The 25467-nt window shown below is 36.5% G+C and overlaps 1 protein-coding gene across 2 annotated transcripts in view; it reads left to right on the top strand.

Annotated features, from left to right (window-relative positions):
- The window catches only part of USO1 (USO1 vesicle transport factor), a 115241-nt gene that overhangs the window by 23209 nt on the left and 66565 nt on the right, over positions 1-25467 (top strand). For both annotated transcript variants that reach the window (XM_023737635.1, XM_023737636.1), the window contains exon 4: positions 10723-10799. In XM_023737635.1, the coding sequence (XP_023593403.1) occupies positions 10723-10799 (77 nt within the window). The remainder of the gene's footprint in view (positions 1-10722; positions 10800-25467) is intronic.

Raw genomic sequence — 25467 nt, 5'->3', positions numbered from 1 at the left:
ATTTTAGTTTTACTGTCACAGTTTCAGAAATGATTACATTTTAAGGCTGCTAAGTTTTTCATTTCAGTTGTTATTTCGATAAATACTTATTGCACATCTACTACTATTGTGCTAAGCTGCTAAGCATCAGGACAGACATGATCTCAACCCTTAGGGAGTTGATAAGCATCTGGGGCTACCCATTATATAAAAATAAGGTGAATTTTGCTTAGGGAACATTGAGTTTATGTTAATGGTGGTGGAATGATTTGGAAAAGGATAGTGAGAATGGTTGCACAACTCAAAGACTGTAATCAATGTTACTGAATTGTATATGTAGAAATTGTTGAGATGGAATATATTTTGTTACATATATATATTCACCACAGTAAACTTTTTTTAAAAATGGGATGAAATAACTGCTAATTTAAGGCTTAAGAGTTTGGGTTTAAATTGGGCAAATGAATGTTTGATATTCACTTAGATACAGATATACAGTATATAGATCATATATATAGATATGCTGTTTTATGCTCTAGTATACATATTATAAGGGAGCCCTGGTGGCACACTGGTGAAAGCGCTTTGCTGCTAACCAAAAGAGACATTTCAAGCCCACCAGCTGTTTCTCTGGAGAAAGATGTGGCAGTCTGCTTCCATAAAGATTTATAGTCTTGGAAACCCTATGAGGCAGTTCTGCTCTGTCCTATAGGGTCACTATGAGTCGGAATTGACTGGATGGCAGTGTGGTATGTGTTATGGTATATCAGTTATCCAGACGTGCCTTTTTTTGGGAAATAAACTGCACTAATAAGAGTGAAGTGTTAAATCTGAGCTTGTCTTAAAAGATCAGTCAGCCTATTTTTAGATGTTTCAGCTTCTCTTTAAGAGATTTTTATCTGCATGTTTGGTTTTAATTAACAACTGTGCATGGATAACTTTCAGATCTTAACCTCTAGCTGAATATGTCTTAACCCTTTTGTGAACCAATTATTTTCGCTTTGAATTTTTTTGTTGAAACCATGTGTTTTCATTAATGGAAGCATGTTGAATCATTGAGTGTGTCTGAATTTTTGGTAGGTAGTATGGATTTTTTTTCTTGTCCCTTCCCACAAGCCTACCCTAAGTGTTTAGTGGTACATATGAGGAAACCCCTAATTATACCATGGAGCCCCCACTAGTCTATCAATACATACATATGTGTAACAAATAAAAATTTTCAGAATTTCTATTTTTCTACCTTAAATCCACACGCTTCATACAGTACCCTGTAAAAACAGTAATTTGCAGCACACACTCATTTCTTTGGTTTCAAACAGTCATAAAGGCCCCTGCCTTGTGGCAGCACACACTGTCAGTGGTGCAGCAGCTTCCCAATAAACCTTCAGAGGCAGAAAAAGTACCCTAGAGCTTCCTGTGAGCACAAAAGGGTTAGAGTTTCAGCAGTACATTGGCCATTTCTACCATACCAGAATCTGTCACAGGTTTCTCCAGTTGAAAATGTTCAAAGTGAATTTATCGCTAGTCCTCATGCTCCAATCCCACCCACCCCTTCAACTGTCTTTTGCCCTGAGTGCATCCCAGTTGATAGCACCTTCCTATTCAAGCTAGAAACTGGGTGATTCATGCTGAACTCATCTCTCTCTTAACCCATTATGCCTACTTAGGCAAAAAAAAAAAACCTGGAATCAATGATTTTCTCTCCATTTCTGTTGTTGGTCTTACATCATAGTGTCTGTATTAGTTATTTTTTGCTGCATAACAAGTTACCTTAATACTTAGTGGATCAAAATAAGAAACATTAATTATCACAGTCTCTGTGGGTCATAAATTCAGGAGTGGCTTAACTGGGTAGGTCTCTTATAAGGTTTCATTCAAGATGCTGTCCAACAGTGCGGTCATCTGAAGTCTTGACTGGGGCTGGAGAATCTGATTCCAAGATGGCTCACTCAGATTGCTATGAGCAAGAGGCCTCAGTTCCTCATCAAGTAGTTCTCCATGGGGCTGCTTGGTCGTCCTCATGTTATGGCAGCTGGCTTTTCCTGGAGCAGCTTATCCTAGATAGAGAACAAGGAAGAAGCCACAAGCCTTTTATGACCTTGTCTCAGAAGTCACATACTGTCAATTCCACCAGTCTATTCTTAGAAGTAACTTACTAAGTACAGTCTACACTTAGGAGGATAATTAGTTTCCACCTTTTGAAAGGAGCTATATCAAAGAATTTTGGGATGTAGTTTAAAGCATCCTCCACCTCCAAACTGTATTCTTTGTCTCGGATATCTAGTCCCACCATTCAGCTTATGTTGTTGTTGTTAGGTGCCATCGAGTTAGTTCCAACTCATAGTGACCCTGTGTACAACAGAAGGAAACACTGCCCAGTTGTGCGCCATCCTCACAGTCATTGCTGTGCTTGATCCCATTGTTGCAGCCACTGTGTCAATCCATCTTATTGAGGTCCTACCTCTTTTTTTGCTGACCCACTACTTTACCAAGCATGATGTCCTTCCCCAGGGACTGGTCTGTCCTGATAACGTGTCCAAAGTAACGTGAGATGAAGTTTCGCCACCTTTGTTTCCAAGGAGCATTCTGGCTGTACTTCTTCCAAGACAGATTTGTTTATTCTTCTGGCTGTCTATGGTGTATTCAGTATGCTTCGCCAATACCATAATTCAAAGGCGTCAATTCTTCTTAAGTCTTCCTTATTCATTGACCAGTTTTCATATGCAGATGAGGTAGTTGAAAATACCATGGCTTGGATCAGCACACCTAAATCCTCAAAGTGACATCTTTGCTTTTCAACATTTTAAAGAGGTCTTTTGCACCAGATTTGCCCAAGGTCATCTGATTTCTTGACTGCTTCTTCCCTGGATGTTGATTGTGGATACAAGTAAAATGAAATCCTTGACAATTTCAGTCTTTTCTCCATTTATCATGATATTGTTTATTAATCCAGTTGTGAGGATTTTTGTTTTCTTTATGTTGAAATGTAATCCATACTGAAAGCTGTAGTCTTTGATCTTCATCAGTAAGTGCTTCAAGTCCTCTTCACTTTCAGTAAGCAGGGTTGTGTCATCTGCATATCGCAAGTTGTTAATGCGTCTTCCTCCAATCCTGATGCCATGTTCTTCTTCATATAGTCCAGCTTCTTGGATTATTTCCTCAGCACACAGATTGAATGAGTATGGTGAAAGGAAACAACCCTGACACACACCTTTCCTGATTGTAAACCACACAGTATCTCCTTGTTCTGTTCAAATGACTGCCTTTTGATCTATGGACAGATTCCACATGAGTGCAATTAAGTGTTCTAGCATTCCCATTCTTTGCAATTTTATCCATAATTTGTTATGATCCACACAGTCGAATGCTTTTGCATAGTCAATAAAACACAGGTAAACATCATTCTGGTATTCTTTGCTTTTAGCCGGGTACCATCTGACATCAGCAGTCATATCACTTGTTCCCATATCCTCCTGTGAGTCCACCTTGAACTTCTGAGAGTTCCCTGTCAGTGTACTGCTGCAAACACTTTTGAGTGATCTTCAGCAAAATTTTACTTGCACGTGATATTAATGATATTTTTTGATAATTTCCACATTCTGTTGAATCACTTTTCTTTGGAATGAGCACAGATATGAATCTCTTCCAGTTGGTTGGCCAGGAAGCTGTCTTCCAAAGTTCTTGACAGAGAGTGAGCGCTTCTAGTGCTGCATCTGTTTATTGAAACGTCTCAATTGGTATTCCATCAGTTCCCTGGAGCCTTGTTTCTTGCCATTGCCTTTAGTGCAGCTTGGCCTCTTCCTTCAGTACCGTTGTTTCTTGATCATATGCTACCTCCTGAAATAGTTGAACGTCAGCCAATTCTAGTTGGTACAGTGACTCTGTGTATTGCTTCCATTTTCTTTTGATACTTCTGTGTCATGCAGTATTTTCCCCGTAATATCCTTCAGTATTGCAACTTGAGGCTTGAAAAAATCTTCAGTTCTTTCAGCTTGAGAAATGCTTAGTATGTTCTTCCTTTTTGGTTTTCTAACTCCTGGTCTTTACACATTTCCTGATAGTACTTTACTTTGTCTTCTTGAGCCTCCCTTTGAAATATTCTGTTCAGGTCTTTTACTTCATCATTTCATCTGTTTGCTTTAGCTACTCTACACTCAAGAGCAAGTTTCAGAGTCTCTTCTGACATCCATTTTGTTCTTTTCTTTCTTTACTGTCTTTTTAATGACCTTTTGCTTACTTCATGTATGATGTCCTTGATGTCATTCCACAACTTGTTGGGTGTTCAGTTATTAATGTTCAGTGTGTCGGATCTATTCTTGAGATGATCTCTAAATTCAGGTGGGATATACTCAAGGTCGTATTTTGGCTCTTAGGAACTTGCTCTAATTTTCTTCAGCTTGAAACTTGAACTTGCATATGAGCAGTTGAGGGTCTGTTCCACATCGAGCCCCCGCCTTGTTCTGACTGATGATATTGAGCTTTTTCATTCTCTCTTTCCACAGATGTAGTTGATTTGGTTCCTGTGTATTCCATCTGGTGAGGTCCACATGTATAGTCACTGTTTATGTTGTTGAAAAAAGATATTCGTAATGCATAAGTTGTTGGTCTTAGAAAATTCTATCATACGATCTCCGGTGTTGTTTGTATCACCAAGGCCATATTTTCCAGCTACTGATCCTTCTTCGTTTCCAACTTTCACATTCCAATCACCAGTAATTATCAGTACATCTTGATTGCATGTTTGATTAACTTGAGACTGCAGAAGTTGGTAAAAATGTTCAATTTCCTCATCTTTGGCATTAGTGGTTGGTTCATAAATTTGAATAGTAGTCATTTAATTGGTCTTCCTTGTAGCCATATGGATATTATCCTATCACTAACAACATTGGACTTAAGGATAGATCTTGAAATGCTCTTTTTGATGATGAATACGATGCCATTCCTCCTCAATTTGTCATTCCTGGCATAGTATACCATATGATTGTCCAATTCGTAATGACCAGTACCAGTCCATTTCAACTCACTAAAGCCTAGGATATCGATCTTTATGCATTCCATTTCATTTTTGACAACTTCCAATTTTCCTAAATTCATTCAGTTTATACATTGTAAAAATTATCTTTCTGAAATGCAGATCTTCTGTCAGTGACCCATTTAAATCATTTCAGTAGCTCAGTGCAGTATAAAGTCCAAGTTTCTCAAACAAAGCAAAGCCTACAAGCTTTTTTAAGATTTGGGTACTGCTTATCTGTCTCACCTCATAGCTTCTTTTTCTATTACATTTCAGCAGTGCCCAGCTGTTTGTACATACTGTTCCACCAGATACGACTTTTCTCCTTTTCCCCACACCGTGTAACCCACATTGATTATCTATTCAAAGTCAACTAATTCTAATGCATTGAAATAAATGCATTGGATGTGTCAGAGTTATCTGTTACTAACATCAGCGGGTAACTGTGGTAGGTAGAATAATGCCCGCCCGCCCCCCCGCCAAAGATGTTCACATTTTAATCACTGGAACCTATGAATGTTACCTCACATGGCAAAAGGAACTTTGCAGATGTGATTAAGGATTTTGAGATGGGGAGAGTGTCCTAGTTTATCCAGGTGGGCCCAATAAATCACAGGCCTTAAAAGTCCTAAAAAGAACAGAAAGCCTGAAGAGGAGGTCCAAGTGAGGTGACATGGGAAGGACTCAATCCATTATTGCTGGCTTTGAAGATAGGGGAAGGGAATCATGAGCCAAAGAACATGGGCAGCCTCCAGAAGCTAGAAAAGGCAAGGAAACAGATTCTCCTCAAGAGACTCCAAAAAGAAGGCAACTCTGGTGATACCTTGGTTTTAGCCCATTTAAGATCCATACTGGACTTCTGCACAGTTGTAAGATAATAAATTTGTGTTGTTTTAAGCCACTGAATTTGTAGTAATTTGTTACAGCAGTAATAGAAAACTAGTATAGCAACTTAAGTTACTTACTGCTTTAGAAAATATTCCAAGTTGGAGAGAGAATGGGTCCGAGATTTCAAAACAAAACACTTTAATGTGATGATTATTTATACTTACAATCTTTTTTCTTTATTCCGTGTGTCTTAAATCATATATATATTTTCTCACTGAGTCTTCTAAAGTTAGTAAGGAAATAACGAACATCTCAGTATGGAAAATAAATGTTACCTCTTGTGTAAAGTGGTAATGTCATTTTTAGTGCATAGCAGAAAATAAATGTGTAGATACCCTTAATAAAAGTTAAGTAAATAATACATTAAAAAAAATTATTGCACATTTACTGTGTGCCCAAAACTGTGCTTAGAAGCAGAGTATACCAGAGAGCCTGGGGAATGTATGAACAAATAATTATATCATGTCAGAGGCTTATTGTTGTTTATTGTACCTCAAATAATAAATAAAGGCAAACTTTCCTGAGACTTCTTGTGCTTCATTCCTTTTCTTGTGCTGAATTCCATTTGCCTCTGTTACAGATTTATTGTCCTCTATTTTCAAAGTGTTCTCTGAGTTTGTTTTTTTTTTTTTTAACTTCATTGTAGTCATCTACCCTTCTACTTGCTCTTTTGTTACTGCTTTGTGCTTCTTCTCTTAGTCTATCCTATTAACACTCTCAAAATCCTTCCACTGAATTCCGTTCATCTTCAGCTGCATCACAGAGAACTGCCTGTTTTTTCTTGGCATGACTTGAAACTCCCCATCTGTTCATGGCTCTGCTTCCCCATGGTCATCTGAAGGAGAGACTGCTCATGCTCCTGCATCCCATACTCAGGGCACAAAAGTTGTTTATCTCTCACTGATGGTTCCACACCATTACACCACAGTAGTTTTTGCTTTTGTTTGTTTGTCTTTGAGCTCTAATTCACATACCATAACTTTCACCATTTTAAAGTGTCCATTTCAATGGTTTTTAGTACATTCACAAAGTTGTGCATCCATTTTTCCCATAGCTGTCAAGTCGACTCCGACTCATAGAGACCTTATGAGACAGAGTAGTACTTCCTCATAGGGTTTCCAAGGCTATAATCTTTAAGGAAGCAGATTGCCACATCTTCCAGAACATTTTCATCACACCAAAAAGAAATCCTGTGTCCATTAGCAGTCATTCCGCATTTCCTTCTACCTCTACTACCTCACAACCATTAATCTACTTTCTGTCTCTGTAGATTTCCCTATTCTGGACATTTCATATAAGTGGAATCATACAGTATGTGGCCTTTTGTGTCGGGCCTCTTTCACTTAGCATAAGATTTCAAGGTTCATCCATGTTGTAGCATGTATCAGAACATCATTCTTTTTTATGGCTGTATAATATTCCATTACATGGATATATCATATTTGTCCATTCATTAGTTGATGGACATGAGATATTTCCACTTTTTAGCTATTATGAATAATGAACATTGGTATCCCAATTTTTGCATAGAGATATTCTCACTTCTTTTGGGTATTTACCTAGGAGTGAAATTGCTGGTTCATATGATAATTCTATGTTTAACGTTATGAGGAACTGCCAAATCGTTTTCCCCAGTGGCTGCACCATTTTACATTCCCAGCAGTAATGTATGGGGGTCCAGTTTTTCACATCCTCCCCAAAACTTGTTATTGTCCATTTTTTAAATTTAAGTCATCCTAGTGATTGAAGTGGTCTCTTACTGTGGTTTTGATTTGCAATTCCCTAATAACTAGTTATTTCACGTGCTTATTGATCATTTATATATCTTCTTTGGAAAATGTCTGTTCATATCCTTTGTCCATTTTTGATTAGGTTACTTTTCTTTTTTGTTATTGGGTTATAAGAGTTCTTTATAATATTCTGGATTTAAGTTCCTTATCATATGTATGATTTGCAAATATTTTATCCCATTCTGTGGGTTGTCTTTTCACGTTCTTGACAGTGTCCTCTGAAGCACAAACATTTTTAATTTTGATGAGTTCTAGTTTATCTATTTTATCTTTTGTTGCTTGTATTTTTGGTGTCACATCTAAGAAACCATTGCTTAATCCAAGGTCACAAAGATGTAAACTATGTTTTCTTCTAAGAGTTTTATAGTTTTAGTTCTTAAATTTAGGTCTTTGGTCTGTTTAGAGTTAGTGTTTGTGAATGGCTGAGGTAGGAATCCAGCTTCATTTTTTTACATGTGGATATCCAGTTGAACCAGCACCATTTGTTGAAAAGACTATTCTTTCACTATTGAATTGTGTTGGCACCTTTGTCGAAATCAGGTGACATAAATTTAAGGGTTTATTTCTGTATTCTCAATTCTGTTCCATTCATCTGTGTCTGTCCTTACACCAGTGCCACAGTCTTGATTACTATAGTTTTGTAGTAAGTTTTGAAATTGGGAAGTGTGAGTCCTTCAACTTTGTGCTTCTTTTTAAAAATTGTTTGGTTATTCTTACATTTCCAAGTGAATTTTAGGATCAGCTTGTTATTCCTGCAAAATTAGCACCTGGGATTTTTTTAAGGATTACATTGACTCTGTAGATCATCAAATTGGGGGTATGTTACCATCTTAACAATACTCTGTCTTCCTACCCATGGCTGCTAACCAAAAGGTTGGCAGTTTGAACCCACCAGCTGCTCTTCAGGGAAAAAGAAATGGCAGTCTGCTTCCTTAAACCCTGTGGGGCAGTTCTACTCTGTCCTTTAGGGTCGCTATGAGTTAAAATCAACTTGACGGCAATGAGTTTAGTTTTTTGGTTTGGTATCCATGAATACAGGATGCCTTTCCATTTATTTAGATCTTGGTGAGTAATTTATTTGAACAGTGTTTTTTAGTTTTTTAGTGTACAAGTCTTGTATTAGTAAAATTTATTCCAGAGTGTTTTCTCTTTCCCTTTTTTTAATGATTTTACTATTTTTATTGTGTTGAGTATATATATATATATAAAACAATTTTGCCATTTCAGTATTTTTTCATGCACAATTCAGTGACATTAATTATGTTCATCATGTGCAACCATCACCACTATCCATTTCCAAATTTTTCTATCACCTTTAACAGAAGCTAGGTGCTCCCCTGAGCAATAACTTTCTTTTCCCCTCCCTTTCACCCTTAGTAACCACTAATAGACTTTGGTCTCTATACATTTGCCTATTCTAGACATTTCATATAAGTGAGAATACAGTATTTGTCCTTTTATTCCTTTCATGCTATTGTAAATGAAATTGTTTTCTTAATTTCATTTTCTGATTGTTCACTCTGAGTATATTGAAATACAATTGATTTTTTTATATTGAGCTTGTATCCTGCAACTTTGCTGAATTCATTTATTCATTCTAATACTTTTTTAGTGGATTCCTTAGAATTTTCTGTTTATAAGATTATGTCATCTACCAATAGAGATGGTTTTACTTCTTTCTTTCCAATCTGGATACCTTTTATTTCATTTTCTTGCCTAATTGCCCTGGCTAGAACCTCTGATTCAGTGTTTAATGGTAGTGGCAGGAAGGGACACTGCTATCCTGTTCCTGATTTTAGAGGGGAGGGCTTTCAGTCTTTCACCATATATATTATGTTAGCTGCGGAGTTTTTATAGATACCCTTTATCAGTTTGTGGAAGTTCCCTTCTGTTCCTAGTTTATCAATAATCTTCTTAAAAGATGCCCTTCAAATTTTCACCAAAACAAAACCTACTTTATTTGAGATTTACAATCTCTGACTGTAACCCAGTTTGTTCCTCATCTTTGCTTTCATCCTGCACACTTGATCACTCCTTGACATTCACTGAATCTTTGGGACCTGCTTCCCACTCTCGACTTCAACTCTAAATGTCATCATTATCCATCATGACTTCAAAATCTATCAATGACTATAAAATGTTATAGTTACTGATTTTATAATAGTACGTGTATACCAAAAGATTTATTTTAGAAAATAAAGTATAGGGAAAGGAAACAAACTCTAGTAGTACAACCAGAAATAACACTGTTAATGTTGGTATATTTCCGCCTGTTTTGTGTGTCTGTGTGTGTGTGTGTGTGTGTGTGTGTGTGTGTGTTTGTAAACCCAAAACCCACTCCTGTCAAGCCAGTTCCGACTCATAGCGACCCCATAGGGTTTCCAAGGCTGTAAATCTCCACAGAAGCAGACTGCCACTTCTTTCTCCCACAGAGCTGCTGTGGTTTTGAACCGCCGACCTTTTAGTTAACAGTAAATCACTTTAACCATTGCAACTCCAGGGCTCCTTTGTGTATCTGTATACACGCATAAAATTTTCTGGGTTGTGCTAATTTTGTTACTTTTAAAGTAAGGTTCATTTTACAATTTTATTTATAAGATATATATATATATATATATGCATATATATGCGTATGTATATATATATGCACACATATATACACATAAATGTATATGTTTTGCTAAATAGGATCATTCTGTGCTTTAAATTATGTATTCAGTTTTTCCCACTTAGCATTATATCATGACTTTTTTAATTACCATGCCATTAAACATTGTTTGAAAATGTATTTTTTCATTGCTGCCTTATGTGTATAGATTTACCATAATTAAACAATTTTTTATTGGACATTTAGATTGCTTCTGATTTTTGACAGTTAGCTAAGTACACCTTTTACACGTTCTTTGCAGTTTGCATGCTGATATTTTCTTAGGGTAGGTTTTTAGAAGTGGAATAAATGTTTTATATAGTGTTGCCAAATAATTGTCTAAAAAAGGTTGTCGCAGTTTGCTCTCCAACCAGTAGTGTATAAGTGTAATAATTTATCTTTTCTAGTTCGGATTCTGAAATAATTGGTTATGCTTTGGACACACTATATAATATAATAGCTAATGATGAAGAAGAAGAAGTAGGTAAGTTTCCACTTACTCTTCTTGCTATGTTGTTGGATTTTCTGTACATAAAAAATAACTGGGTTGTGTGAATTTTGCCAGTTTTAAAGTTGGGTTTATTTTACAGATTTATTTATAAGTTTGTTTTGTTTTTTGCTTTCTTTTTCCTTTTTCAATCCATAAAGTAAAGACATAAACTTATTCCTAGAAGAGTATCTTTGAGATGATTGCTTTCTATATGATTTTGGAACATTATAATGAGATAGATTGTTCTTTTCTGGGAAATATTTTTCCCCTTTTTATGTTTAGTTTTGGTTAAATGCTACGAATATTAGCAGTTTCCGAGTTATATAATCATTTTGGCTATTGATTAAAAATCAAACTATTTTATATATATGTCATTTCCTGGTGAATAGAATGAAGTTGGAGGATTTTTTTTTCTAATAAACTTTTAAACTCTTACATAGGACTTATGGTAATTCATTAAAAAAACAAAAATATATTATATTTAGGAAAGGATTTTTTCTTTAATTAAGTCTGTTTGATCTTAAATGATATGAAGCAGATTGAAAGCCACACATTTATTTGGTATATTATTCTTTTTCTTTCTTGCTTTAAACTGCTTGCGTACTTAAAGTGAGGTAGTCTGTCATTTACTTAATTTGTTTTATTGTTGGTATGTGAAATGCTTGATTGGAGGTCTGTATACATTTTGCTCTATAGATTGTAAAAACATGCATTGAGTAACATTTTACAGTGCTGTTGAAGAGTGCATACTTCATATTGGATTGGCTGATGCAGTAGGACATGGTGGGTTTTTCATTATTCTAGAAAGTCAGAAGGATTGACATATTCATGCCTTTTATAAATCTAATTGAGACCAAAATTAAATGACCTTTAGAAATTCTGAGTGGACAAATCAAAGAAATGTAGACGCATATTGACCGTGCATTATTTTATTAAAATAAAGAGCAGAAGTATATGTAGATATTAACTTCCCTGGGTATTACAGAATATCAGTAATAGAAACATTTGAAACTGGGTTGTGTTGAATAGTCACAATTCCTTAGACTTAAATAGCCTTTTTATTAAATTTTTATTTCTCTGTGATATTTAGCTCACAACTCAACTTCATGAATTTCTCAGGGGTGAAAAGTCTTTAGTGAACATGATTTGGTACCATGGAAGAAGAGGTATCGGTCACATGACAACACTTAGATGCAATACACCCAAAAACACATTGTAAAGAAAAAGATAATTTACCGTAGTTGTTTCTCAGATGAGACAAAGTTAGATGCTGCATACTTTTTAGAACACGTTAAGGAAAAAGATTTTTTTCCCTTTTTTTCTTTCTTACTGGTTGATTGATTACTTAGTTGTTTCAGATGAGAAATTTAGCTTTTTTTCCACTTAGCAACTGATGTTGGGGATAATTTTTATGTTTAATAAAACATAGAGCAGCAAAATTTTTTTCTTTTTTTTTTTTTAATTGTACTTTAGGTGAAGGTTTACAGAACAAATAGTTTCTCATTGAACAGTTAGTACACAAATTGTTTTATGACATGACATTGCTTAACAACCCCACGACGTGTCAACACTCTCCCTTCTTGACTTTTCTTTTTTTTTTTTTTTCCTGGTGAAAATATACATAGCCAAAGATACATCATTTCAGAAATTTTTACATGCACAATTCAGTAACATTGATTACGTTTTTCCAGTTGTGCTGCTGTTCTCACTTTAGATGAAGGTCTACAGAACAAAATAGTTTCCGTTAAACAGTACACATGTTGCCCTATGACAATGTTTAACAACCCCATTGCATGTCAGCACTGTCCTTACTCAACCTTGGGTTCCCTATCACCAGCTTTCCTGTCCCCTTCTGCCTTCTAGTCCTTGTCCCTGGACTGCTGTGCCTCATTAGTCTCGTTTTGTTTTATGGGGCTGCCCAATCCCCGGCTGAACGGTAAACCTCGGAAGTGACTTCACCACTGAGCTAAAAGGGTGTCTGGGGGCCATACTCTCAAGGTTTCTCCAGTCTCTGTCAGGCCAGTAAATCTGGTCTTTTTTGTGTGTGTTAGAATTTTGTTCTACATCCGTCTTCAGCTCTGTCCAGAACCCTCTGTTGTGATCCTGGTCAGAGCAGTCAGTGGTGGTAGCTGAGCACCATCTAGCTGTACTGGACTCAGTCTGGTAGAGGCCTTGGTAGCTGTGGTCTATTAGTCCTCCGGACTAATCTTTTCCTTGTATCCTGTTCTCTTCATTCTCCCTTGCTTCCGAAGGGGTGAGACCAGTGGAGTATCTTAGATGGCCGCTCGCAGGCTTTTAAGACCCCCAGATGCTACTCACCAAGGTAGAATGTAGAACATTGTCTTTATAAACTGTGTTATGCCAGTTGAGCTAGATATTCCCTGAGACCGTGGTCCCCACAGCCCTCTGCCCAGCAGTTCAGTCCCTCAGGGAGTTTGGATGTGTCTATGGAGCTTCCATGACCTTTCCTTGTCTAAGTGGTGCTGGTTTCCCCAGTATTGTGTAGAGTAGCAAAATTTTTGTTAGGTGGTTTTCCTTTATTATAAATTTACCGTATAATCAAGTTTAGGCCCTAGCTTTTTGTTTTGCTTTTTGTATTTAGGCTTTTTATTTTTAATTCAGCATCCAAAAAAATCTTTGGATAAGACAGGATAAAATGATTTTTACATAAATAGTAGTAGAATCACTTTTTCTACAAAAGATCAAAATAGATCTTTAGGCTTTTTTCAAAATGTAGTCATCCTGAAATAGTTAAAAGCTGGATTTTGAGAAATGTGTACTTCAGTTCTATTATTAATACTTTTTTTCTCTTTATTGCTTCATAAAAAGGTGATTCTTAGCTGACATGTTGAACTCCATCTTAGAGTTCCTTACCTTAGGGATATATTATTATAACCCTTTAATGATAAATCTGTCTCATGGCCCTGAAAGTGGTTAAGAGCTATGTGTGCTAACCAAAAGGTCAGCAGCTGAAATCCACCAGTCGCTCCTTGGAAACTCTACGGGGCAGTTCTGCTCTGTCCTATAGGGTCGCTATGAGTTGAAATTAACTCGACAGCAACGGGTTAGGTTTTTTTTTTTTTGTATATATGTTTTAGGATATCTCTTGGTATTTTACTAAAATGAAGAAATGCTTCTGCCATGAGATTATTTTGCTTATTTGATGTTTTTAAACTCTTATTTATTTTATTGCATATATACTGCTACATAAGAAACTGTTTTCTTTATCACCCACTACTTATTTTTTTGTCTACCTTTTCAGATGATGTTGAAGGTAAAAGATTGCATTTACATGTGCATGGTGTTTTTAGGTATAATTTCTAATGATATAAAAGGACACTGTCAAGTGATGTTTCCTCTGGCTAGTAAAAAATCTTCTGAGATTTGTTTCACTATATACAAATTCCCTAATTTAAGAGGAATATTTGATAATCTTATATTGCTATTTATTATTTCTATGGCTGCTAAATCTGTTTACTCTCCAGAACACAGAAAATATTTTAGTGCATCTTTTAATAAAATTAAAACTTTTTCTCTGGTAGGATAATATACCATTACTTTGTGGGTACTTATTGGAAAAAAAATTTTAAGGCAATTTATTTTAAAATAAAAATAATTTGAATATGTATACATATGTATGTATACATATTTATCTATATACAGTAAAAGCTGGAAAGTATTCCAGTTCAGAGAATGCTTATCTGTTGATATTGTCCCTTTAAAATAATGCATGCACAATAGTGTTCTGGTTACTGACATTTTTGACACTAATTCATAGAGCTCACCCATATTTTCTTTCCTTTCTCCGGTGTTCTGTTTCAAGTTCCCTTTTCTCTTCCTCATTAAAGTAACCCGTTTTATTTTATTTTACCAATTTTCCTGAGATGCTTAACTTTTTTAAGATGCGGAAGGAAATATTTTTATCTAAAATAGATTTTAAATGGTACATAGCAAAATTGCATATACCTAACAAAAAACTAACAAAAGAAACTAACTTATTAAGTTATGTAGCATTACCTTTTGTGGTGTTTGAACCCTTTGTTTGAAATCAGAAAATATCAGAGCAGTATGCCTTAGCTTTTGTGACAATAAGCTGTTTCCTTGTGGGGTAGTACAGGTCAGTAGTTCTCGTTTCTTTTATTGTTTGATCATGCTTGTAAAGAGCTTTAAAATTTAGAGTGTTTTGTGTCCATTGTCTTGTTTACTCCTTATAGCAGCCTGTGAGGTAGGTGATATTATTGTCTCTTCTAAACATGAAAAAATAGAGGCCCAGAGGTTATGTAACTTGTATTGTATCATCCAGTAAGTAGAACAGAATTTTTAAAAAATTTTTTGGTATTTCATAAACCTCTGATTGATTAAATTACGGCCAATTTTCTTTTTCCTATCTTTCTGACTAGATTCTTAAATCATGCAATGTACTTAACTAGTTTATAGGAGTTATAGAATGATTAGAATAAATATTTAAAAATTTAGGTGTACCTATTTAATTGGCCACAGTGTGTAAAAAGATTACTTGATATCCCCTCAGTCTGAGTTAGAACAACTTTTATTAACATATCTCTTTCTGTAATGTAATTTTGTTCTTCATAATATGGATTATGAACTTGTTATGGAGACAAGTTCTAAATGAGAAGGTCCAGAGTCTTTTGAATTGTAAACTCATTTTAAGAATAAATGTATCTATAGAAGTTTAGTTAAAAGCCAGTTAGATAAACTGTTTCCAGAGGTATATAAGAACTTTTTAAAAAGCAGTCTTCCGTTTTACATACCTGTCTTAGGTTTATTTTTACTTTGGTAACAAGGAGCCATTTAAGTTTTATATTATTTTATTTCTTAATTTATCTTACAGTAAAGGATCATTTACTGTTTAACTTTTTTTTTTTTAGTTTTTCTCAGGAAATATTTATTGCATGTTATTAGTGATAATATTTTACAGTAAAATTAAATTAAACGTATACACTTCTCACAACCATAAAATGGGAATGAAAGCATTTATCAAATTTACATTGTTGAACCACAATCCCCATTTTCAGAATTCAGCCATCAATTATGATTCTGGATCAGGGCCCATCAGTCCATGATTTCAAATTCAGAGTCTCTCAATAACTGGAACAAAATCTTCTTTATATGTGACAGTCATCTCCACATAAAACCCTTTTGGGGGTTCAGGTAGTTCATTTGTCAAGACTTCCTTTTGCTCTGCTTACTCTTTTTCTGGCCTGTGAAAAACAAGTCGCCTACCAGGGCTCAGATGGCGAACATCCACCGGTAACAGAATGTGGCCTGGTCAGGACACGTAGCAGCAGCCTGGGAAGACCTTTGTCCTCCTGGGTCATTTACTTTTACGGGTTGAATAAGCATAGGATGTAAAAAAATGAGCTTAAACTGTAGGGGTTTTAATAAAGTATACTATGTAAGACAGGGTGATTTACTTTTCTTGTACCTTAGTTTATATGTAGACTAGATATAATTTCCCATGGGTCTAGTTAGGGTTTGCAACTTTTAGATATAATTAGTGTGGTTGTTTATATTAGTTTTAACTTAATTTACTGCTATAGGAAAATAGCTTTGTGTATCACCTTAATTACTTAGGTAATTCTTAGGGGAGGACTCCATTAAAGTTCAGAAGTGCTGTCTTATGACTATAACTTAAAGAAGTGGAGTGTATCACTCTAATACTTTTATTAGAATTGAAAATATTAAACCAGAGGAACATTGATCCTTGGAACAGGACCATCTTTACTAGCTCTGTTGAAAACATAGATCTTAATTATGTACTGATAAAGTACAGTATTTTATACAATATAAACCAAAACCAAACCTGTTGCCATCAAGTTGATTCTGACTTATGGCATCCCCATGTGTTACAGAGTAGAATTGCTCCATAGGGTTTTCTTGGCTTGGTTAAACACTTGGCTGCTAACTGAAAAGTCACCAGTTCAAACCCACCAGCCACTCTGTGGGAGAAAAGACCTGGTGATTTGCTCCTGTAAAAATTACAGCCTAGAAAACCCTATGGGGCAGACTCGACATCATGCAACAGTCTTTACAGAAGCAGATCACCAGGCCTTTCTTCCATGGTGCCACTAGGAAGGTTCGAACTGCCAGCCTTCAGTAGCTGAGAGCCACCCAGAGACCTTTATACAGTATAATTACGGAATAAATCAAAGGTATTAACTGTATTTCTTGCTATGTAAGTAGTTTGTGCTAAGTGCAAACATTGAATTAAACTTTTTCTTGTGTTAGATCTATATTCGTTAAAGTATAGCACAAAAGTCCCCTAGAGTGCTCTGTATTAAAAGGGGTTCATAGTTAGACATTACGTACTGTATCCCCTCTGAAGTGTTAGAATTTACAATAGCATAGTAAGCACTGAGAAGCCTATGGTAAAGAAACCTGTTCAACTTTGTTTAATCCAAATATATTTGTCTGCAGGCATTTGCTTTCACCAGATACCTATTAACATGCCATTCTGTCATGCATTTTGAGGAAGCTAACCAAGGCTTAAATTCAATGTAGTATACTTGTTTGCCCTTATCAACATAAAAATATTTCAGCATTTTCAAAAATATTTCATATAAATACTCTATGACGCCTGTATATATTTTCCCCCATTCTTTTTTAGTTTAGCTTACAAATTTTAATATTCTCTCAAATGTTAATGACTTATTTCAGACTTTTTTCAAGAGGTCACAAACTTTTGGCCCAAGGCGTTTTCTGTCTTGTAGGCAAGATTGCTTGGCCAACTTAGTATTTTAAATAATTTGAATAAGTTACAAATTGGGATCTTTCACATCAATATTTGGATTTCAAGCTTGTCTTTTAAAAAAATCTGAAGATATGACAGCATCTGGGCCTGCATCCCCATGTGACAACAGTCAGCTGTAGCTGAGTAACTGGTACTTGCTTCCCTTAGACAGGGCATCTACTCTCCATCCTCCGAAGTGTTTTACACCCAGCCTGTTTCACTCACGTACATCTTGTCCTTAGAGTTGAGTTTACATTCTCTACAATATTCACACCACTCAGATAAAAGCCATGCCACAGTAAGCTATTTTTTAAAGCATTATTTTGATAATTATATACTGAAGTGTTATCTCATTCAACAAATATGAAAATATACAAATGGAATATAGCCCTACAAAGCATCCACAATTAGATCAACACATATTGCTGTGATTTCAGCACAGAGACAATTCTAAGGGGGAAAGTGCAAGTTACGGGCCTTTTGAACATAGATTTCTTATGTAATTGGAGAGCTGTTCACTTAATGCATGTGCTCTCCATTGCCTCCTTTTTGTACAATTTTCTTTCTCTGCTTTTTTGTGTACAGAATTTGGCTAGATATTTCTTTGTGATGCCACCTCCTACTTAGTCATAGTTCATTACTGGGGTGGCTTAAAACAAGATGGGCTTGTTAGCCCACTGAATTAGCTTTTATTGGGTACATGGTGTTTACTGCACCATGGGAGTCAGGGCACCTATTCATAGCTGATTCCAAGGAGGAAGATTTTCAAAGGATTTTATCAGCTGTCAAATTCCCTTATCTTTTCCAGTTGCTTCACAGTCTCCCTTTCCATCATCATTTTAACCTGCAAATAAAATGGGAATGATGTATGGTTCTTGCTATTTACCTGGTTTAACATTTTCAACTCCACTGATACATTATACATTTACCTTTGAAAATCACAATTTACCAAGCCAGTTTTTACTTTCAGGGGTGTGTGAGTAATTAGGGCACAGAATTTTATCAACTCCTACAGGAACAGCAGGTGGCATCAAGCCTCTGCTACCTTAACTTGTTAATACCCTGGACTTATTAGTGATCATGATGATAGCTTTCAAGTGTAGTTGTTTGTGTTTTCTTCCCTTCATCCCCTCCTCTGTCTACCAGTTTTTCCTGAAGTAGAAACAGTGACTGCTTCCTTAAACAATTCTGACCAAAACCAAACCCGTTGCCATCAAGTCGATTCCAACTCATAGTGACCGTATGGGACAGAGTAGAACTTCCCCAGAGGATTTCCAAGGAGCGGCTTGGTGGATTCGAACTGCAACTTCTTGGTTAGCAGCCTGAGCTCTTAATCGCTGCGCCACCAGGGCTCCTATCATGATAGTTTTTTAATATTAAAACATGCAGCAAATTTCTTTTTATATAGAATCCAAATAGTCATAAACTCAACTACTTTGTTGGTAGATTACATGCAACTTTTATGAGAAAGAGATAAATATAGGGTAAAGGGTCAATATCAGTACTTGTTTACAAGCAGGTTTCTAGAAATGTCATAGGATGTACTTTTTAAAATCTTTTTGCATCTTTTTAAAAAATTTTTTATTTTAAGAGGTTTTCTTACCCACGAAACCAAAAATTAGCAGGAAACACCTGACCCCCCAAACTGTAAAACTGTTAACTTGTTTTTTTTCCCAGCTTTGAAGAGTGTTAATAATAAGGAAACTGAGGCCCAGTTTAACACAGTGATTGAATCTTTGCAAGCCACTTTGTGATAAAGACATTTGTTAGCCATAAGCTAGCTCACAGTTTATCTAATGGAAAACATGTAAGATCAGGTCATTTCCCTAAAAATCTGATATCAGGTGATCTCAGTAAGGAGGGGCCAGGACAGGGTTCAATCAGTCACTTTAAGATTCTTTTTGCATCTTAATGATGCATCATTACTAATAACCTTGTAAGAATCTGAAATTCTTTCTGAATTCTCAAGGGAAGATCATTATATTTCATATCATTTGAAAACTTGATAATAGATATGTAGCTTATATTAGGACAGTAATTCTCAATGGGAGCAATTTGCCCCCTCATCCTCATCTAGAGGACATTTGGCAATATCTGGAGACATTTTTGGTTGTCACAACTGAGGGGAAGTAGGAGTGTGTTACTGGCATCTAGTGAGTAGAGGCCAGGGATGCTGCTAAACATCCTGCGATGCACATGACAGCCTCCCACAACAAGGAATTATCTGGACCGAAATGTCAATAGTGTGAAGACTGAGAAATCTTGGCCTAGGCATAATGAGGATGATGATGATTGTACTATTTATTGAACTCTTACTATGCACTGTGCTAATGTTTCTATTATTTTGAGTTGAAATTTTTTATTTTGAATTGAAAATTTCATTATTTTTTACTTATCTATTTTCCTCACAGAAAAGTCTGTGTGGAAGGCGTTGTCTCCATTTTACAGATAAGGAACTGAAGCTAGACATAGTTAGGATACTTTCCCAAAGTAACGTGACTACTAAGTAGTTGAGTATGAGTTTAATTGATCTGAATCTGAAGCCTTTGTGAACTTTTTCCATTACACTGTACTGCCTCTCAGGAAAGTATTTCACTTCACACCCTCGTCATTCTGTAGTTAAACAAAAATTATCTCTACCTGTGGTAGTGATGTTACTTCATTTCATGATCATGTTAAGTTACTTAACAGGTTACACTTGGCCTGTTGGTATTATTTGACAGTTGATCGCTCCTTTTTCCTTACAAACTTTCTTCACTTGGCTCCCAGTCTCCAGGGTCTTCTTGTTTCTTCTGTTTCACTGACTCCTCCTTTTTTATCTTCTTTTCTGTCTTCCTTCTTACCTCCCCAACCTCTTAACGGTGGAGTACCCCTGAGCATAGATTTCTTTTCTTCTCTACTCTCTTCCTGTATTCTCTTCCAAGTCTTGTGACTTTAAATATTTTTTACATGTTTATCAATCTCAAATTGTATCTATGTCAAACCCACACCTCACCACTGAACTCCATAGTTGTACATTCAGATACTTAACTTGATATCTCCACTTGGATTTCTCCTCCCCCCAGCAGCTTTTTATGTGTCTCAATATTTCATTCCTTTTTATTGCCGAGTAGTATTCTCTTTCATTATACTTTGTCTTCTTGAGCTGCCCTTTGAAATCTTCCGTTCAGCTCCTTTACTTCATCATTTCTTTCATTCGTTTTAGCTACTCTCCTTTCAAGAGCAAGTTTCAGAGTCTCTTCTGACATGCATTTTGGTCTTTAATTTATTTCCTATCTTTTTAATGAACTTTTGCTTTCTTCATATGTAATGTCTTTGATGTGATTACACAGCTCATCTGGTCTTCAGTCATTAGTGTTCAGTGCATCAAATCTGTTCTTGAGATGGTCTCTAAATTCAGGTGGAATATACTCAAGGTTGTACTTCGGCTGCTGTGGACTTGTTTTAATTTCTTCAGCTTCAACTTGAACTTGCGTATGAGCAACTGATGGCCTGTTCTGCAGTGGGCCCCTCACCTTATTCTGATTGATGATATTGAGCTTCTCCATCGTCTCTTTCCACAGTTACAGTAGATTTGATTCCAGTGTATTCTATCTGGCGAGGTCAAAATTTATAGACACTGTTTATGTTGTTGAAAAAGGTATTTGCAATGAATAGGTCACTGGTCTTGCAAAATTCTGTCATGTGATTTCCAGTGTTGTTTCTATCACCAAGGCTGTATTTGTTAGAAATCCAAAAGGGAAGAACACGCTCGCCATTTCTCAATCTTAAGTAATTGAAGAAAAAATTCAAACCTCGAGTTTTAATATTGAAGGATTCTATGAGCAAAATATTGAATGACACAGGAAGCATCAAAAGAAGAAGGAAGGAATACACAGAGTCACTGTACCAAAGAAGAATTGGTCACCATTCAGCCATTACAGGAGGTAGCATATGATCAGGAACAGATGGTCCTGAAGGAAGAAGTCAAAGCTACACTAAAGGCATTGGCAAAAAACAGGGCTCCAGGAATTGACGGAATATCAGTTGAGATGTTTCAACAAACGGATAAAGTGCTGGAAAGTGCTCACTGGAAGAGATCCATATGTATGCCTATTCTCAAGAAAGGCGATCCAACTGAATGCGGAAATTATCGAACAGTATCATTAATATCACACACAACTAAAATTTTGCTGAATATCATTCAGAAGCAGCTGCAGCAGCACATTGACAAGGAACTGCCAGAAATTCAAGCTAGATTCAGAAGAGGACTTGGATAACGAAGGTTATCATTACTGATGTCAGATGGAAACTGGCTGAAAGCAGAGAATACCAGGAAGATGTTTACCTGTGTTTTATTGACTATGCAAAGGCATTTGACTGTGTGGATCATAAGAAATTATGGATAACATTGTGAAGAATGATGTCTTAGGCTGGGTTCTCTAGAGAAGCAAAACCAATAAAGCATATAAGTATATACAGAGACAGATTTATTTCAAAGAAACAGCTTACTCAACTGTAGAGGCTGTAACGTCCGAAGTCTGTGAATGAGGATAGAGGCTTCTCCCAATTAACATAGCCACAGGGGCTAGCACACCCAAGATCGACAGGCCGAAAAGCAGGGCTCTTGCTCACAGGCTGTGAATATCAACAAATCCCAAGATTGGCAGGCAAGACCCCAAGGCTTCTCCTGATTCACATAGCCATAGGGGCTGGCGAACCCAAGATCGGCAGGTTGGAGAGCAGGGTTGGGCTCACAGGGTGTGAAGATCACGAATCCCAAGATTGGCAGATAAGCTGATAGCTCAAGTCTCAGAAACCAGAGGTCAGGCAAACAGGAGGCAGCCACAGGATACAGAGTCGGCAAAAAGCCAGATTGCTTATATTCAGATGCAGCCCACACCCCCAAGGAAACTCCCTTTTAACTGATTGGCCACCCACAGCAGATTCAGTCATGGGAATGATCACATATAAACACTGAGAATCATGGCACAGCCAGTTGACAAACAATCTTAACCATCACAAATGGGAATTCCAGAACTCTTAAGTGTGCTTATGAGGAACCTATACATAGATCAAGAGGCAGTCGTTCAAACAGAGCAAGGGGATACTGCGTGGTTTAAAGTCAGGAAAGGTGTGTGTCATGGTTGTATACTTTATCATACTTATTCAGTCAGTATGCTGAGCAAATAATCTGAGAAGCTGGACTATATGAAGAAGATTGGGGCATCAGGATTGGAAGAAGACTCATTAACAACCTGCATTATGCAGATGACACAACCTTGCTTGCTAAAACTGAAGAGGACTTGAAGCACTTACTGATGAAGATCAAAGACTAAAGCCTTCAGTATGGATTACACCTCAACATAAAGAAAACAGAAATCCTCCCAACTGGACCAATAAGTAACATCATGATTAATGGAGAAAAGATTGAAGTTGTCAAGGATTTCATTTTACTTGGATCCACAGTCAGCACCCATAGAAGCAGCAGTCAGGAAATGAGACGTATTGCATTGGGCAGATCTGCTGCAAAAGACCTCTTTAAGGTGTTAAAAAGCAAAGACATCACCTTGAAGACTAAGGCGCGCCTCACCCAAGCCATGGTGTTTTCAGTCGCCTCATATGCATGCAAAAGCTGGACACAGATAAGGAAGACTGAAGAAGAATTGATACCTTTGAATTATGGTGTTGGCGAAGAATATTGAATATACCATGGACTGCCAAAAGAATGAACAAATCTGTCTTGGAAGAAGTGCAGCCAGAGTGCTCCTTAGAAGTGAGGGTGGTGAGACTTCATCTTACGTACTTTGGGCATTTGATCAGAGGGACCAGTCCCTGGAGAAGGACATCATGCTTGGTAAAGTAGAGGGTCAGCGAAAAAATGGAAAACCCTCAACGAGGTGGATTGACACAGTGGCTGCAACAATGGGCTCAAACATAGCAAAGTTTGTGAGGATGGCACAGGACTCGGCATTGTTTCGTTTTGTTGCACATAGGGTGAACAACAGAATGGCTAAGTGATATACAGGTGGTCTTCGACTCAGATGATGGGGTTCCGTTCAGGTGACTCCATCGTAACTTGGTTCTGATGTAAATCGAAAACCTTATTTTTTTTTTTTTAAATTTTCATTCTTACTGCCTTTTATTATCAGTATCTTTATAAATCTGATCTTTGTTCGTCTTTGGGGGTTGGAAACATTATATATAAACTTACGGATGTATTTTAACAGTGTATGTAGTAAATATTTCTAACAATAAGACGTACCAAAAAAAAAGTCGTAAGTATGGTTCATGGTAACTCGAATACATCGTAAATCGGGGACTACCTGTATCCAGCTGCCTACTTGATATCTTCATTTGGATTTCTGTAAGGTGTCTCAGACCTAACATGTTCAAAAGTAAACTTTTGCTTCTCTGTCTGCTACCAACTTGCTTCTCCCAGTGTTTCCCCATCTCAATAAGAGACAGTGTCAATTCCAATTCCGTCCTTTTAGTTTTTCATGTGAAAACATTGGAATGATCCATTTTGTTTTGTTTTTTTTCTCACACCCCTCCATGCAATGTGTCAGCAAATCCTTTTCCCTCTATTTTCATGAAAATTAGACCATTATGGTCTAAGCCATCTTCAACTCTTACGTGATTATTACCTCCTAACCTGTCTCCCTATTTCCCCAGCTGTCCAACAGTCTGTTCTCCGCAAAACAGCCAGAGTAATCCTTTTAAAATCAGAAGTGTTTTTTGTTTAAAAAAATGTAGTTTTAAGTTTCAGGAACAGTAAATTCTTTTAGTGATACAAGAGATGATTAAGAGAAATATTTTGTAGTTAAAATTCCTAAAAAGTTTTAAACCGAAATTTTTTATTGCATGTTTAAATGAGTTTCTGAAGGATAAACCCAGCATAGTTGGGTGTATAATCAATACTGGAAAACATTTGTTTTCTAGTTTTGATCTCTTTCTTTTTCCTCTATAGATAATTAGATGGGATTAAGTCGCCATGAGTTGGAATCAACTCAGTGGCAACTGGTTATTGGTATCACTTGTTGGATTGCTTTTGCTTTCGCTGTCATCTGCTGGGGTTTTTTGTTTTGTTTTCCCTGTTTCTACACTCATATTTTATAAACAGCTATTTAAGGAGTAATGAGTAGTAGGTTTGACGATGACTGCCAACTCCATTAGTTTACAGTTGCTGCCTGGAGCATTATATGAATAAAGATTCTGACACTTAGCAGATGCTGTGATCAATTAGCAGTGTTGATTCAGAGGCAATGAGTTTTTTTTTCTTTTTGGTTTTTGTATGGGTGAGGGGACAAGGAGTAGTGTATTTGCCATCGCTAAATTACTGTTTATAGTATTGGCAGATCTTAGATGTTAATTTGCTTATGGCAATTGTTGCTTCAATTTTTAGTGCTCCTTTAATTTTTTTTGACAAAGTACATTTAAAGAACCAATAATTTAATCTAAAGACTTAGCATTAAGGGCAAATATTTAAAAAAAAAAATTTTTTTTTAATTGTACTTTAGGTGAAAGTTTACAGCGCAAGTTAGTTTCTTATTGTTATGTGACCCTAGTTGCTATCCCTGTAATGTGACAGCACACTCCTTCTCTCCACCCTGGATTTCCTGTGTCCATTCAGCCAGCCCCTGTCCTTTTCTGCCTTCTCATCTCACCTCTGAACAGGAGCTGCCCATTTAGTCTGGTGCATCTACTTGAACTAAGAAGCACACTCTTCACCAGAATCATTTTATGTCTTACAGTCCAGTCTAATCTTTGTCTGAAGAGTTGGCTTCGGGAATGGTTTTAGTGCTGGGTTAACAGAGAGTCTGGGGGCCATCTCTTCTGGGGTTCCTCCAGTCTCAGTCAGACCATGAAGTCTGGTCTTCTTACTAGAATTTGAGTTCTGCAGCCCACTTTTCTCCTGCTCTGTCAGAGACT

This window comes from Trichechus manatus, unplaced genomic scaffold (assembly GCF_000243295.1).
Source record: "Trichechus manatus latirostris isolate Lorelei unplaced genomic scaffold, TriManLat1.0 scaffold00105, whole genome shotgun sequence".
In the NCBI taxonomy this organism is placed as follows: Eukaryota; Metazoa; Chordata; class Mammalia; order Sirenia; family Trichechidae; genus Trichechus; species Trichechus manatus.
This window is presented reverse-complemented; position numbering and strand designations above follow the sequence as displayed.